General features: G+C 46.7%; 1 protein-coding gene across 1 annotated transcript in view; it reads right to left on the bottom strand.

The window, feature by feature from the left end:
• Window positions 1-18,274, bottom strand: part of LOC115180120 (staphylococcal nuclease domain-containing protein 1) — a 317,205-nt gene that overhangs the window by 253,628 nt on the left and 45,303 nt on the right. The window contains exons 11-14 of the mRNA XM_029742020.1: window positions 16,492-16,593; window positions 5,385-5,491; window positions 2,976-3,086; window positions 1,049-1,121 (exon numbers count right to left, since the gene is read on the bottom strand). Coding sequence (XP_029597880.1) covers window positions 1,049-1,121; window positions 2,976-3,086; window positions 5,385-5,491; window positions 16,492-16,593 — 393 coding nt within the window. The remainder of the gene's footprint in view (window positions 1-1,048; window positions 1,122-2,975; window positions 3,087-5,384; window positions 5,492-16,491; window positions 16,594-18,274) is intronic.

The following is an 18,274-nucleotide window of genomic DNA, read 5'->3' as shown; positions in this document are numbered from 1 at the left end:
TGGAGCGTCTTTAGAGGGGGACTGGGCAAGATCAACACACACACCTCATTACACTGGAGAACAGCGTGTGTGTGTCTATGCGGGCGTTAAACAATAACACAGGTCCTAGACTGACAGCCCAGTCCATTAAAGCACGGACAAGCCTTCTCGTAAAACAGAAGGTGGACAGAATGAGAGGGAGGGAGTGTGTGTCCCCAGCCATCATTCCTTTATGTGCTTTAACATACGTGGTCCATGGAGAGTGTGTGGAGAGAGAGAGTGTGGGGAGAGAGTGCGTGGAGAGAGAGTGCGTGGAGAGAGAGTGCGTGGAGAGAGAGAGTGCGTGGAGAGAGAGAGTGCGTGGAGAGAGAGTGCGTGGAGAGAGAGTGCGTGGAGAGAGAGTGCGTGGAGAGAGAGTGCGTGGAGAGAGAGTGCGTGGAGAGAGAGTGCGTGGAGAGAGAGTGCGTGGAGAGAGAGAGGGTATGGACGTGCATCTCATTACTCCCCGTTAACACATTTTATGGGCACGGAGTAAAATCTAATCTTCATTTAGTGAGCAGCCCAATCAATTTTCATAAGCAGAGATGCTGTCTGCTGTCCCTGGAACACGTAAACAACTTCCTAGATGACTTTATTAACGCACAATGAACTATATTTAGATGGGCCTTTACTGCTATAATATGGAGGGGGGGGGGGGGGGGGGGGGGGGGGGCTGGTATTATGGATATTACTTAGAGTGATTCATCTATAGATCAGATGACAAGGTTAGTCCTGGGGAGTGGCTTGGGAGACACTGGAGGGCATTGAGACTGGTGGGTCAAGGTTTGGCAATTATATTATCAAGAAGAACGTTGGCCCAAGAATGTGCAGGAACATTGTGCGCACACACACACACACACACACACACACACACACACACACACACACACACACACACACACAGCAGGGGGAAAAACACCAACATATAAGCCTAGTCACATAACAGTAAACACACACAACTATTCCTCAAAGACCCACACAAACACACGTCTCTCTCTCCCACCCACATGCTCACACTACTCCATCTTACCCCAGAGATATCAGCCACTCTGTGGATGGGGACCTCCTTCTTGCTATGCAGCCCTTTCCCGTTCTTGATTGCCCTGTGATCAATCAGAGGGAGAGAGTGAGAGAGTGGCCACCATTACGGTTCATCCCATCATCCAGCGAGTTAAGGAGAAACCATCAGGTCTTTGAGCCGCAGAGGAGAAATGAAGCTGTGGGTAATAAACACTCAGAGAGCCATTCCGGCTCAGAGGGGGGATACAGTTTCCAAGCTCCCCGGCTCCACCAAGAGGATCAGCGGCAGAGGGACTTCACGTGTAATCTATACACTTAAAATGGAAACTGTAATGGTTGGGGGGGAGGGAGTGCATCTTCAGTCTGACCCTGGTGTGATGACCACCTGTTCAGATTCCTACTGGAAACGGCTTGAGTTTTTTTTATTTTACCTTTATTTTACTAGGCAAGTCAGTCATTTTCAATGACGGCCTAGGAACAGTGGATTAACTGCCTTGTTCAGGGGCAGAACGACAGATTTGTACCTTGTCAGCTTGGGGATTCAAACTTGCAACCTTTCGGTTACTAGTCCAACGCTCTAACCACTAGGCTACCTGCCGCTCCAGCGTTAATGACGAAGATGATGGAAATTGTGGCAGTCAGGGTCATCTGTGGGTTAATGATGTGTGTTTCACTACTGTGTGTGTGTAAGAGATGAGGGAGAATGAGAAAGGGAAGAGAAGGAGTTTGATGAGCCCAGAAAGAGACAGAAAGAGAGAAAGGTAGCATGGGAAAACACTTGCACAAACACCAACGGTGGGTAGTCATCTGGTAACCCGGAGATCTTCATCTTTAGTGCTGTATTAAAGCACATACTAAATCTCCCGGTGCACATACACAGAATTAAATTCACAGACGACATGTAAAGAGAAGGCCTGATTTAGTGTGTGTGTGTGTGTGTGTGTGTGTGTGTGTGTGTGTGTGTGTGTGTGTGTGTGTGTGTGTGTGCGAGCGACACCCAGGGGCCAATACTTTAGTAGAAACTTAGAGCAGAGCAGGGGTGTAATCATTAGTCTAAACGAGAGTTTCTACTGTACATATTCTGGGAAGGTCCTTTCCTGTTTTCTTCGGTTTGCTTCCGTTTAAGAAACGTTTTGCTACAGAATCGGAGTAATGAATACACCCCAGGTCTTGTAGAGGTGCTGATTTACGACACAGGGAAAAATGGCCACCTCTGACCAGTGTTGTTCAAGATTTTGCCATGATGCAACACACACATATTCGTATTGTATCCCTAGGGGGAATTGGTATCGTATCTCTAGGGGGAATTGGTATCGTATCTCTAGGGGGAATTCGTATCGTATCTCTAGGGGGAATTCGTATCGTATCTCTAGGGGGAATTCGTATTGTATCTCTAGGGGGAATTCGTATTGTATCTCTAGGGGGAATTGGTATCGTATCTCTAGGGGGAATTGGTATCGTATCTCTAGGGGGAATTGGTATCGTATCTCTAGGGGGAATTGGTATCGTATCTCTAGGGGGAATTCGTATCGTATCTCTAGGGGGAATTCGTATCGTATCTCTAGGGGGAATTCGTATCGTATCTCTAGGGGGAATTCGTATCGTATCTCTAGGGGGAATTCGTATCGTATCTCTAGGGGGAATTCGTATTGTATCTCTAGGGGGAATTCGTATCGCATCTCTAGGGGGAATTCGTATCGTATCTCTAGGGGGAATTCGTATCGTATCTCTAGGGGGAATTCGTATCGTATCTCTAGGGGGAATTCGTATCGTATCTCTAGGGGGAATTCGTATTGTATCTCTAGGGGGAATACACTTCTGTTGTTGCATGAGTGTGACAGAAAGCATTTTAATTTAAAGGGAGGTTTAGTCAAGCTAGTTAAATCAGTCAGGTTTAGTTTTCAGCAGTAGAAACCATTTTGGGGCACTGTGCTTACCGTGCCTCTGCAGCCAGTAGCTCGTCGTAGTGGGATGAGCGCTGGTCATCATCCTGTCTGTAGCGGATGACCGTGGCGAAACCTTTACTGACCAACGCCTCGGCTATGTTACTGTGGAGGGAGAGAGAGAAAGAGAGTGAGTGAGTGAGACAGAGAGAGAGAGTGAGTGAGAGAGAGACAGAGACAGTGAGTGAGAGAGTGAGAGAGACAGAGAGAGGAAGACAGAGAGAGAGAAAGTGAGGTGATTTTAACCAGTGTTTATTTATCAACCCAGTTATTAGATACAGTAGAAAGCTTCAAGGCTGCAACACGCCCATCAACACACCAAAAAGGGCGCGGGGGCAAGCCCAGAAACACTGAAGAAACACAAGCCCATAAACACTGAAGAACAACAGAAGAAAGCTTAAGGAAAATGTGAAAGACAATGACTAACAAGCAAGTCAAGGTCCCAGCAACATGGCGAGGTGAGAAAGACCTTCCAACCACAGCAACCAGAGGCTGCATTGTTATTTCACAAGCACAGAAAGAGGGGGAAGGTGAGAGATAGAAGTAGAAAAATAACGGGTGAGAGTTCGATGGAAGGGCTCTGCAGTTAGCTCAGAGCCCTCAGGCGTCCATGGAACAGCTAAAGTGGATGGGAGTGAGTGCACTCGGTGCAGGCTTGTCTTTCCAAAATGTTTTGTTAGCCGTTCGGCATGCCAAGACCGTAATTGAGAAAGTTTGGTGGTTCCTCGTCGTGGTGAAATGTTTTTATTCGGTTTTGTGTTCAGATTAATTGGAGAGGGGGATGAGGCAGAGACAGGCAGGCAGAGAGAATAAAAACAGGAGGAGTCTAGTAAACTGCCTTCAATTGAGATGCGGAGTCAAAAAGAAAAGACAAAAAACAGTAACAGTAATTTTCCCGTCCTCACTTTGTTTCATTTCTCGGTCTTTTCTAAATTGTGACAAATTGAGCATCACATCATGACAGTGGCTTTAATGACTTTCCTATCTTGTGAATGGAAATGTGGAGGCAGATCAGCTAACACTGCAAAAATGTTGGACTAAGTGTTGCAAATTGCCTTCAAATTAGACACTTAAAAAAAGTTGAAAAAGCATATTGTTTTCTTTTCACAGATCTCACATGACTGGGATGGGTGAAAACAACATGGGGGGATCTTTCACTTTGACCCATCTAGGTTGTCAGATTAGTGCTTGTTCCAAAGATTATACATTAAGGTAGAATAAATACAAATACAGTTTAAAGAACAAACTCTTATTTACTGAATGACTTAGCCTGCCTGACTGTATGCATTTCTAAAGTATGAGGAAATGAGGTTGACGTGTCCTTGGGAAATCAGACAACCTTTAATGATACAACCCTAAATTAGCCTAAAAGCAGGGTACGGTCAAACAGGCCTTTTCCACAACCCTCTCCACCAGTCCCCACTCCTATACTAACAATCTCAATGGTAGTGGTATCTAGGACGTAGGCTGCTAGCCTGCTGGCACTAGCCATCTCCAGCTAGCCCCCCTGCTGTGCCTCTCTCCCTCGCCTTGTGCTAAACGGGTAGAGGGGTCTGGCTCACCACGTGGAGAGAATTATGGTGCGCCATAAGACACGCGCGCACGCGCACACACACACACACACACACACACACACACACACACACACACAGCACCTCAGAGCGGCCCGGCCACCTGTTACCCACAATGCACCGCAGTGCGTCTGGCTGGTAATTGGGTGACCTACGCTGGCCTGGCGTCGCTGCTAACTAGCGGTGTCGTGTGATAAGGGGGGCTAGCAGATGAAAGGAGAGGTACTCCGTAGCTCCAGAACATGTCTTAAAAAGGTCTTTCTTCCATTTGTATGAATGAAAACAACCTCAGAGGGCGTAGCTGGGCGACATGTTGACGTGAAGGGGTGTGAATGAACTGTGTGGCTTGCCCACGTTGGTTGCTCTTTAATGCAGTAGGCCTGTACTGTGTACATTTAACCTGTTCTCTTGGGCTTTTGTAGAGCTTTTATTTCTCGTTGAACTGTCTTGTCCTTGTCCATTACATCAGTGGCCTACAGACAGATATTCACTTCAACTGATTCAAAGGAATATAGATATATATGGCCTAGATCAGTCCCCTTCAATCATAGCATATTGTGCATGTTTGTTCCAGTCCAGTACTAACACCCAATTCAACTTTCCAACGGTTGAAATGCAGTAAGTTTGAGCTGACTCTGCTGTGTTACTACTGGACTAGAACAAAGCTCTGCACTTACTATAGGTGTTTCCAGAGCCAGGACTGACAAACGCTCGTCTGGACTCCTCATCCTGTCTACAAGCAAGGTGACAGACGGGGTGAACAGACATGTTAGGGGTCAGCAGAGGTTGAGAGTGCAGGGGGAAAAGTCGGTGTTGAGATGGGTGTACTCACATGCCGCCGATGGTGACGGTGGCACAGGTGCGTTCTGCAAAGGCGGGGATGGTGCTGGTCTCTGAGGAGCTGGTGGCAGCTCTGATGTAGTCCACCGTGACGTTCACCTGAAACGCCATGTCACAGGAAATGATGTCAGACAACTCTCCCGGTGAATGATGTCAAACAACTGAAGGCTGATTTAAAAAGAGCCACCGTGTCTTCAGTGGATTAGGGACCTCAAGTACTCACTGTCACCGTGATGTAATATAGGGTTGAAGACAACGTATGACTGCACACGTGTGGAGACTGAGTCAATGTGTCAACGTCATTTATTTTGCCATTATGTCGGCCTATCATTCATGACTAACATTAGTGATGGGGGAATCGATAAAGTTACAAAACGCTAGTATTTTTCCTTCATAGCTTTTCTTTTTAAGTAGGAAGCCAATTTGTTTTCAGCACTTTTATTTACATGACTGGTCAAAACAAGTTCTCTCATGGCTCTCTTGTACCTCTGCAGCAGACATATGCAGAGCAATATGTTTGGAACATCAAATCGTAATAAAATCACAGTATCGACTACTTTTTCAAATAATTTGAAATACTGGTAATGAAAATGCAATAGCCAGAAGAGAGTGTGTGTGCGTGTGTGTACGTGTGTGTGGGCTAGTTTACAAGGTCACCCCCAGTCAGTGTGAATCATGTCAGGCTGGACTGTAGATCTCCCCAGAGGAGCACTGGGGCTGTTTATAACTCCACGCTCACGCTCACACTCACACGCACGCGCCCACACAACCAAGAGGTGGCAGATTGCTATCAAACCCGGACAGGCCCAGCAGCACACAGCGGGAGGAGGAAAAACAGTGTTTAGATAGGGAACAACCATTTCCCCCGTTCCTCCCTTCCTGGCCCACAGAGCAAACAGAAGCAGGGAAGCGGGGATGAATAGGATAGGTGGGGACAGGCAATGACATTCCTTAAGCCCAGGATGGGAGCAACAGGGAATCTACAATCTGGGAATCTCTTTGCCTGCGTTTTTCCTCCATCATACAGTTGAGCAAACAAAGAGCTGTTCCTTTAGAGAGAGAACGAGAACGTTAGCGGTGCGAGGGTCCCAACCGTCCCAGATGTTGGGGTCATAAAGAGACGGGAGAGGAGACGAGGGGGGCGTTGTCATTAATCTGAGGGCCTCGCTGGACAAGGACACGGTGATGGAGGGTAGACAGGATTATAGGTAATGGATGTCCCAGCATGCTCTCTGCTAAGTTGGCGTCTGGCGAGGGTGGGTGGTAAGATGGGGATGTGAGAGAGTGGTAGAGGAAGAAGCTAGAACGGCCTAGCTACGAGAGGGTTTGGGGCTACAGTGTAACTGTAAAAGGGGCCTAAAAGGTGTCGTACTACAATTGAGGACTATGTGGAGCGATGTAGCGTTTTCTACAACAATAGGGCACAATCGTAGGGTTTATCATTGGTAGCCTAGCGGTTACAGAGTTTGGCCAGTAAACAAAAGGTTGCTGGTTCGAATACCTGAGCAGACAAGGTGAAAACTCTGTTGATGTGGCACTTAACCCTAATTTGCTCCAGGGCCCCGTACTACTATGGCTGACCCTGTGTAAAACAACACATTTCACTGCCTCTATCTAGTGTATGTGACAAAATATATTTCATTCGACAAAATGGCTGAAGCATTTACTAACTAGCCTAAATGTTATTATACGTGACTGTTACTATAAGTCTTCAGAGGCCATTGCATCTATTTTCATGTTAAAGTAGACCTAACAGAATGAGTAGAAAGTTCCCTATTACAAACCAAAACACAAGGAAAGGCTCAACTTCCACTTAATATAGAAAACTGCCTGGACTACCCAACATATTACTGTCAATAACATTGGTATAAGATGCTCTTAGTAATATTACCGCTAGCAAAAACACAAACACGCACACTTCATGACAGAAAATAAGCATAAGAACCCAATCGGCATAATGGAAATTTCATTTAGCGCAGACTTCCTGCCGAGGCTCCTCATTTTCCCACAGCGGAACACGGCTGTAAGCTTTTTGTGCCTCAACAAATAAAGGCATTTATTCCTCCCATAAAAGATGGTTTTGGTTCATTTGTGCTTTGTGTCGCGTCTCCTCCCGAATCTACACATCTTCTGTACTGGCTCTGCATCGTTGGGCAGGGATAATGACTTTAGATGAGGGAAGGAGGAAGAGCGTGAGAGAGGGAGGAGAAGAAGGAGAGGAGCAGAGATGGAGAGAAAGAGAGGAGAGGAGCAGAGATGGAGAGAAAGAGAGGAGAGGAGCAGAGATGGAGAGAAAGAGAGGAGAGGAGCAGAGATGGAGAGAAAGAGAGGAGAGGAGCAGAGATGGAGAGAAAGAGGTAGAGAACGATTAGATGAAAAAATGAGGACAAAAGCAGAAGAGGAAGGAGACGGAAAAAGGAATAGAACAGATTCTCAGCAGAGCACGACAGAGAGGGAGAGAGTCTGACCCCATTAAGTAAAGTGATGATAGATTAAAAGGTTTGACAAAGCGATGGTAGATTAGAGGACCCAGCAGATTCTCCACAGACCAGTGTGCAGATCTCAAGATAGAGAAGTCATTTAGAAGAGACCCCTAGAGGAGAGGACTGGAGGGGGATATCTGATGAGGAGGGGAGGAAATGCATTTGTTCCGACTGGGATCAGGGGCTCGGAGATTCGCTTAACTGTGCGTGTGTGTGTGTGCGCACGTCTGTGTAGATATCCAAGTGTAGGTAGATAGAGTGTAGGTGTACAATAAGTAAAAAGCATGCTTGGTCTGACACAGGGCTGTTTTGTTTCAGAGCTCCCCACACCAACCACACTGAGTGGTTGAGTTGAATAGTCTGGAGCAAGGTGCAGTGGGGAAAGTCTGTAATACATATTTTATGGATTAAAAACTGAGCCTCGGCTCTGCTCAAACACACAGCTGTAATTCCACCGTCTTAAAGCCCAGGGTGGAGAGAGGGAGAGAGACATGACTTCATAGCAGTGTTGATGTGCTCAGATGCCCCGGTCTGGTTAACAACACAGTAAAAGCAGCTGGCTATCATTTAGGGAAGTGGGGTGAACTGCAAACTCCACACAAAGTCCCATCTGGGATCTGGACCTGGGGACCTAGTGACTCCTGTGAAATGAGCAGGCATGTATAAAGAGAAACACACAAACACGTGTGCATACCGCTATACACACACACACACACTGCTCCCACTATAGTCAAACTGGCAACAAACACCACGGTGTCTCACTTTACATTCCCACACACGTTATAAAAACAAGATGAAAAAACTGCCATTCTCTGTACTACACTCACGCAGCAGTACAGGAGCCACTTTCAGCGGGACGGGATTATCCGAATGTGCTCTCCCCTGATAAGTGGATTAATGCAACGTTTTCATTGGACTTTTTCTGCTGAGACCCGGCGCATAGAAAAGAGGAACAGCACTACTTATAAAGTTAACCAAATCTAGCTTTGGATTATGTCACCAAGCGAAACAGCTATTTCAATACGGGGAGAGTCGAGAGAGAGCGAGAAAGAGACAGAAATAGAGAGAGCAGAAAGCACTTCTCTGCAGATTTACCTTCATTACCCGACATGAATAAACTTCAGGCTTTCTGGCGTCTCTGTCAGTGTGTTGAGGGATAGAAGAAAGAGAAGCGACCTGAAATGGACTCCGGTACAGTCTAACCACCTGAGGCTTGTGTACAGCACTTCAGGGCCCATACTCACAGCAGCTGATAGTAGGAGCACTGATACAGGATAAGTCTTAAAATTCAGAACCAATTAAATGATATGGATTATATATATGATATGGATCTGATCCTATATCAGCACTCCTAATCTTGTGAATAGCAACCTGAAGTCTATGGCCTGAGATTGTATCCATCCCCTCTCTTGTTTTCCTTTCATCGCCGTGTGTGTGGGTGTTAAGAGGTCAATAACACTTGGACACGTTTGAATGAAAAAAACGATAACTGGGATTCAAAACAAAATGTTCCCCTCACGCATCAAGAGAACGTTGGAATTGAGATGCAATCTGGTTAAATTCTCTGTTGAACTTTATATTCTTAAATGTAGAAAAACAATGTTGTTGAAATGACTAATCCCTGAAACTTGGTTATTAAAATGTATTGAAAGAGGTTTTATTGTAGCCCAGAATCATTAAGAGGGTAGTTTGGTATTTTTCTCCACCACTTGTGCAAAGAATAACCAACAACCTCAGTCACACATTAACAGCTCTTAACTGATGCTCTGACATCCATTTGATACGGACCCAGCCTCTGATAACAGAAACCCTTTGAATATGAATATTGGACACGCTTCATAACAGATGAAGAGTATCTCAGCCATCTTGATAGAGACGGAGACATCATCATCATTATATACATCTCTTAAAGTGGAGCACTTTGAGGCTTCCTCTGGCTGTCTGCCAACTTACTAAACAGACACTTCGAATGATTGATTGATTGATTGATTGAGCTTATTGTATTTCAGTGTTGTACACCTTTTATGCTTAGGTCGATGACAATAGTGTTCTGTGGGGAAAAGTTGGTTCAATTCCCAACAACCACCATTGGTGGACTGTATGATACAACCTTTGACCTGTCATGTAAAACCCTCTTTAGGACCACTCGGGACTGAAGAGGGGCACATTCTGATGAGGGATGCCCAGCGGGTGAACCCAATTTGGGGATGGCAGCACTCCTTGCATGCCGTCCCACCGGATTTCGAGGGAGCGAAAATAACTTGTTAAACTGATGTAGTCTGCCGTGCTGTGTGAGGCGAGGGCAGAGCGCGGGCGGCTCGGAGCTGGGGCTTTCGGGCGTACCGTGCCCTCCCGAGCACCAGACGTGTCTGAAAATACCGCAGCGTACCACCGTGTCAAGTCCCAATTACCCCGCTGATGAAGTAAAGCGATGGTGCCAGTCGTGCCGAGCAGAGCTAAGAGCACTAAAAGAACCCAGTGCAGGTTCTCAAATGAAACCAGGCTGAAAGGCTTTAGTACTACATTTAAACGTTAGTCATTCAGAACACCATCTTATCCAGAGCCACCTACAGGCGCAATTGGGGTTAAGTGCCTTGATCAAGGGCACCTAGTCGGCTCGGGGATTCGAACCAGCAATCTTTGGGTTATTGGCCCTAACGCTCTTAACCGTTAGGCTACCTGCCACCGACAGTACTGTCAAATCTCTTCTGTCCTTCTTTGTGTTTGCTGAGGAGGTAAAATGATGGTGTCTGTGGTGGCCAGCGAAGCAGGAGAGATAAAAGCAGCCAGTGGACATGATCAGAGAATTCCCTATAATTGTTGCTGTAGTAAAAACACTGGTCCTTCTGCATAGCAGGAAACAAAAGGTTTAGCTTCCACACTTAGTGAACTGGGTTCACTGATATTTCCCTTTTCTGCAGTCAAAATGGGATCAAAACAGAAGCAAATTAGGCCTATATGCAGTCAAAGATCAGCATTTTAGCCCTTTTCCTTCCATGTACGTATTGGTACACTCACCCTCGTCTCACACCACTGTACCCTTACATCAATACAACACTTGATGCAGCTAATCATCTCAGATTCCTCCTTGTCGTGCTTTCTAACTCTGGTTGCCATGGCGGCCGAGGGCAGTGAACCTACCTTCAAGGTAAAAATAGTTTGGGTATCAACATTTATCTAAGAACCACCCGAAAAAACGTGTCTATTCTCAGCCGAGCCGTGTCTTAGCAAAAACACAGGCTATTAAAGAACGGGAGGAAACTAGTGCTCAGCCAGGGTTTCAAATACTTGATAATTGTTGCCCGTTTGAGCTGGGGAGCCTCAATATACCAATAGAAAACGCTCTGTTGCTAAATATTTTAATTCGGACTTGATGATATTGTACTGTTTTCCTTTTGTAACCTTAAATAGTGAATATAAATCAAATCAAAAGAACAGGGGAATGTTTTAGTCTCATGCTGTATGGATTGGGCTACAGCGAACAGTGAACTGAAGCTCTACACCTAAACCGTCATCACTTCAAAGGAATAGGAACAAACGGGGGAGGGCCTAGCCTTCTAAAGTAATATACTGCGATGGATGAACACAGTGCCGTACTCTCAGCTTTTAGAATGACTGAATGGGAGAGGTGGAGGAATCGAATCAAGGATGAGGGGCAAAGAAGAATGAGAGGATAAATAAGAGGATGCTGGATTGAAATGCCATTTGAAAATCATTTGACATACATTAGCTGGGCTTGATTGAGCATGCCTGTTGCAATGGAACCAATAGAATAGTCGCAAAAGTTCCAACCCCCCGCCAAACTGGCACTCCATGCAAGGCTAAAGCAATCGCTGAAAGTATTTGAAAGCTTTCAAAATAGTGTTTCAATCCAGGTCTGGTTGGTGTCTCATGCACCTTCCCGGATTATATAATCCATTTGAGATATAGACTTAGTTGACATGCGATGATTTTAGAGTCATGCATTCATAACTGTAGATACGTCTACTAATTCTGATGCCTCTGTGCATCTACACGTTTCAATCAAGGCCTAATCTAAACCACAAGGCGGGGTGATTAATAGTGTGGTTAATGCAGAAACAAATCATACCACCATGGCTGGATCTTCTGGGCTGACTACATCTCTACCTTCAATGAATTAGAAAACGAGGAGCTGGAGCGAAAAACCTGCTAAATACCCTGAACACGCACTCACACTCATTTAAACAGACCATGAACAGCTGCGCACACAACCACAAAAATCGCTTGTACACACAAACTCTCCCCCTCACACACAGACCACCACCAATCAAACTCTCTCCCCCTCACACACAGACCACCACCAATCAAACTCTCTCCCTCACACACAGACCACCACCAAAACTCTCCCCCTCACACACAGACCACCACCAATCAAACTCTCTCCCTCACACACAGACCACCACCAATCAAACTCTCTCCCTCACACACAGACCACCACCAATCAAACTCTCTCCCTCACACACAGACCACCACCAATCAAACTCTCTCCCTCACACACAGACCACCACCAAAACTCTCCCCCTCACACACAGACCACCACCAATCAAACTCTCTCCCTCACACACAGACCACCACCAATCAAACTCTCCCCCTCACACACAGACCACCACCAATCAAACTCTCCCCCTCACACACAGACCACCACCAATCAAACTCTCTCCCTCACACACAGACCACCACCAATCAAACTCTCTCCCTCACACACAGACCACCACCAATCAAACTCTCTCCCTCACACACAGACCACCACCAAAACTCTCCCCCTCACACACAGACCACCACCAATCAAACTCTCTCCCTCACACACAGACCACCACCAATCAAACTCTCTCCCTCACACACAGATCACCACCAAAACTCTCTCCCTCACACACAGACCACCACCAAAACTCTCTCCCTCACACACAGACCACCACTAATCAAACTCTCTCCCTCACACACAGACCACCACCAATCAAACTCTCCCCCTCACACACAGACCACCACTAATCAAACTCTCCCTCACACACAGACCACCACCAATCAAACTCTCCCCCTCACACACAGACCACCACCAATCAAACTCTCTCCCTCACACACAGACCACCACCAATCAAACTCTCCCCCTCACACACAGACCACCACCAATCAAACTCTCTCCCTCACACACAGACCACCACCAATCAAACTCTCTCCCTCACACACAGATCACCACCAAAACTCTCTCCCTCACACACAGACCACCACTAATCAAACTCTCCCTCACACACAGACCACCACCAATCAAACTCTGACTCCAGGCACAGGAATGATTGAGTTGTTTTCTAACAGACCCAGGAGTACAACTTCTCTCCGTAAACCACAGCACCACTAGAGTGCTTCTCCTGGACTGTCAATGTGCTGGACGTTTATAGTGGATGAAACAGAAGCGATGGAGGACATGAATGACGGTAAAAAAGGTACTTCTCATTTCCCACTCTGGTGTTAATGTGATGTCACTGTTAAGTAGCTCTCTGTAGCCGTGGAGGTACATCCAGCTGTAGTAAGCGCAACACAGGGTCCACAGGCCAATTCACTGACAAACGGCAGGTTCAGCTTGCTTATATAGAGCAGGTAGTACCCGTTTGCTGAAATGGTTGCGAGAACGCGAAGTTCGCAAAGTTTCGAGAGCACTTTCACGAGGTGCTGAAACACAAAATTAGTCTCAACCACCGAGAATGGGTGCATTTCCACAGCTATAAAAATACTTCAGAATGCTGTTCATTGACTACAGCTCAGCGTTCAACACCATAGTGCCCACAAAGCGCATCACTAAGCTAAAGGACCCTGGGACTAAACAACTCCCTCTGCAACTGGATCCTGGACTTCCTGGCGATCAGCCCCCAGGTGATAAGGGTAGGTAACAACATGCTGATCCTCAACATTGGGGCCCCTCAGGGGTGCGTGCTTAGTCCCCTCCTGTACTCCCTGTTCACCCACGACTGCGTGGCCAAGCACGACTCCAACACCATCATTAAGTTTGCTGACGACACAACAGTGGTAGGCCTGATCACCGACAATGATGAGACAGCCTATAGGGAGGAGGTCAGAGACCTGGCAGTGTGGTGCCAGGACAACAACCTCTCCCTCAATGTGAGCAAGACAAAGGAGCTGATCGTGGACTATAGGAAAAGGAGGGCCGAACATTAACTATTATGGTCCAAACACACCGAGACAGTTGTAAAGAGGGCACGACAACACCTTTTCCCCCTCAGGAGACTGAAAAGATTTGTCATGGGTCCCCAGATCCTTAAAAAGTTATACAGCTGCACCATCAAGAGCATCCTGACCGGTTGCATCACCGCCTGGTATGGCAACTGTTCGGCATCTGACCGTAAGGCGCTATAGAGGGTGTAATTTGTACGGCTCAGTACATCACTGGGGCCAAGCTTCCTACCATCCAGGACCTATCTACTAGGCGGTGTCAGAGGAAGGACCAAAAAGTTGTCAGACTCCAGTCACCCAAGTTCTCTCTGCTACCACACGGCAAGCGGTACCAGAGTGCCAAGTCTAGGACAAAAAGGCTCCTTAACAGCTTCTACCCCCGAAGCCATAAGGCTGCTTATCAAATGGCCACCCGGACTATTTACATTGACTGACACCACCCCCCCCCCCCCCCCCTTTGTTTTTACACTGCTGCTACTGGCTGTTTATTATCTATGCATAGTCACTATACAAATTACCTTGACTAACCTGTACCCCTGCATATTGTCTACGGTTCCCCCTGTATATAGTCTCGTTATTGTTATGTAATTTTCTTGTGTTACTTTTAGATTATTCTTTTATTTTATTTTCACTTTAGTTTATTAACTATATTTCTTGAACTGCATCATTGGTTAAAGGCTCGTAAGTAAGCGCTCCACGGTAAGGTCTACACCTGTTGTATTCGGCGCATGTGACAAATAAAATGTTATTTGATTTGACCTATCGCTCTTGTAATTTATTTTGCCTGGTCAGAATCAGCTGCGAAGGGCTGCTTCAATTCAGAGGGGAGACGAAGTTGTTGGGTTTTTTTGTCTCCAGTGGTAGGAATACTGAGGTGATGTCGGCGTAAATGTGTCTACATGTTTCATGTTTGAGGTGTTGGCAGCTGCATAGGCTATTCTCCTTGAGCAGTGGAGACAACCTCTGTTCATCGCCGTTGTACTCTTGTGGGAAGCCAAAATGTTCCCAAACTGGAGATTAACCAATGGAGAATCCTCCTGGTTTATCGACCCCAGCCCTCGCCATCGTACAGAACTAGTTCGCGGCTGCGCCTCACAAAAGGACAGCTTGAAATTCGCCAATTAACATTTGAATTTTGATTACAATGTGTGCATAGGCTCTAGATGTCTAACGGAATAGCCTGAAAACAAAATTCTGCTCAGATTTACTCAAGAGGCATACAACGTAGTGTAGGCACAGCCTATAGGCACAGTGTTTAAAAAACCTTTTTGGGTTGACAGTGCGGACCGAACCAAGATCCCCGTACCGAACGGTTTGGTACGAATACATGTACCGTTACACCCATACCACACACCGAACTAATCATACAGCAAGAATGATCTCCTCTCACTCAGTTAAACCATGTTGGGGGTGGGGGGGGGGGCGTCATTAAATGTGTTTTTGCACTTTGACAGACTCAGAACTTCTGGCTTGATTCAGTCTTCGCAAATCACAAATAGCACGCCGCAATCATTACTGTCGCTTCACTCTACACTAGCTTCGAGGGAGAATATAGAATATCGCCTCATTAAAAAATCATTAACATTGATGATTAAAACGAATATGAGGGGCGTGACGAGTTTCCAAACTTTTATTGAATACTGAACTCTCATGGCCCCTGGCTCGGTGTTGTGAAAAGCCCAGAGGATTGTGTGTGCCTGCGTGTTCTGAAATCACTCTTAAGCGTAGTACTTCGGGCCCTGCTGTGAAGACCAGGTAAACTACATTGGCCCAGCATGTATGGGCCCAACAAATCACTACTGACCCAAACACACAGAAATCCCCGTTTAAATCTGTAGAGCCACACATGATTTCCGCCCAGAGGGAGTGAGATGTAAGGCCCAGATCGGGAGCGACTAGATTGAATCTCCTGATTCAAATCAAATGGTCAGTCAGTGTATGAGGTAGGAGTGGAGGGACAACTCCCATGTCACTTGACATGAATCAAACAAGTTAAAATAGCAGGTGAGTTATTACAGGAGTGTGTGTGTGTTTCAAGACAACAGTTCAAGAAAGAAAACGGATGATCAAGACCAGTGGTTCCCACTGGGGGTACTTGGCCTATCCACAGGGGTACTGGAGAAGACTCATGAGAAGACTAAAACGCACATGACGGGGTACTTCTGAGGCACTGGAGAAGACTAAAACACACACACGACGGGGTACTTCAGGGGTACTGGAGAAGACAAACACACATGACGGGGTACTTCAGGGGTACTCCGGGCAGAGAGAAATTCAGTTGGTGGTACAGTAACGGAAAAGGGATGGGAACCACTGATCTAGACTACACTAGATCTTCAGAGAGAGTCTCTGGAGCAGATCTAGTCAACTACAGCTCTACGTGAGTGGGACTTGTGGGCGTGGTTCTCTTACCTTCTTGCCAATGATCTTCTTCCTCATGAACTCACGGGCCTCGAACATGTAGGGGATGTCGTAGATGGGACGGAAACGCTTGTCTTTGTCTTTGTTCTTCTCCTGCAGAGAGAAAGGAGAAAGAGAGAGAGACAGCGAGATACAGGATGAGAACGAGAGAAGGGGAAAGCAGAGGGGGACAGAAAGAGAGAAAGTTATTAAAACGTCTTCAAACACTGACTTCCAGCCATCCCTCTCATCCTTCTTGTTTCTCTGCAGTGGCCCCGGCTCCCCCTCTCTCTCTTTCTTCCCCACCAGTCTGAATCCCCACTGCACTGAAAGCTGCTGGGCTCAGTTGTTCACCGTTCCCACTCAGGAGTCCTGTCACTGGGGAGATGGGATGAGGACTGGTGCCATTGTTCCATCTCGATCATAAACACCCCGGCATGAATGACAGCATCACACACACACAAACACGTGCAAATACACACAAGGCAGGAACAGAACATAAATAGAACCCATTTGCATTTTCAAAAGAGTTATAATTTTTTTTGTCCTCCTTCAGTATCAGGGACAGACACACAGAAACAGGAACACAACAATTACAGTGAATGACAAACACACCCACACAAAGAAATGACACACGCACAAATGCAAAAAGAAATAAGGCTATGGATTACAATAGCTCTGTGTTTACCGCCCATTCTACCAAGACCATTATTATCTCTCCCCACACACACGGTGCTCGCCCTTTCCTCTCCTCCTTTGGGATGTTCTAGTCGTTCTCCTTGTGTCGGTGCGGACACGTGCGCTGTGCAGCTGAGCATTTGGAAAGTTCTGGAGAAGAGGCAACAGGGGGGCAGTGTGTTTGTCTCTCACAGGAGCATGGGCATTGGGTGCAGAAGCCCACCCCTCAGTTTATAGAAAGAGAAACCAGCGTTACAGAACTGCATCCACACCCACGCTCCATTTCCACTGGAACAGATTCTCTCTGAACGTGTCTACCGATGCTAGCCTAGCGCCCTTAGCGATTAGAGAACATCGTTCAAAAAGAGTTGACCTGACCGTGTGAGCCAGGCACCTGGCTTCACAGGAGGCACTCCAGCCACGGCAGAAATCACAATCTTAACCGCCTAATGTGGTTTCCGTTAACATCGGCCAAAGTGTAATGATGTTTGGGTCGATTAGGTCCCCCCCTCTCCCCCTCACCAGCTCAGTGAAGCACAGTGCTTTTGAGAGGTAAGCTAATCAATCTCACACCTGGCCAATGGAACTCCCCTCCTGCTGATTCCCAGAGCCGCCGACCTCCATTTTGTTTCCGCTGGGGCTTATCACAAAGGCCTTTCATTGAAGCTCAGTTACCTTGGGATGAGGGGGTCTTTGGTATACTGCCTAGGGACTGAATCCACCATGATGTGTCTAAGGAGGTTTACCACATGACCTTTACCTCGGCGCACAGTTACATGGGTGTTAATAGGCTTTCACTGAGCGGACTCTCTGAAACTCCTCCATTTTGTGTCTGCCAAGGCCCATTATCAGCCGATGGTACCATGCCCAGATACAACTACACTTGGGTCAAGACTACTCACACTACTTCACCTCGCAGAAAGACACTCAAACATTTGTTAATGAGGTGTTTCGCTCACGAAAGGATCCAAGTCAGGAGGGAAAAAATACCTAAATGTCAGCTGTACTGTATTGTGCCAATTAGAGAGAGAAAGAGACACACACACACACACACACACACACAGAGAGAGAGACAGACCTATCGTCTCCCCTGTTCTACAGGAGTGTGAAACCCCTC

Source organism: Salmo trutta, chromosome 40, assembly GCF_901001165.1.
Source record: "Salmo trutta chromosome 40, fSalTru1.1, whole genome shotgun sequence".
NCBI classification, from domain to species: Eukaryota; Metazoa; Chordata; class Actinopteri; order Salmoniformes; family Salmonidae; genus Salmo; species Salmo trutta.
The sequence above is the reverse complement of the archived record's forward strand: the minus strand, read 5'-3'. Positions and strand labels throughout refer to the sequence as shown.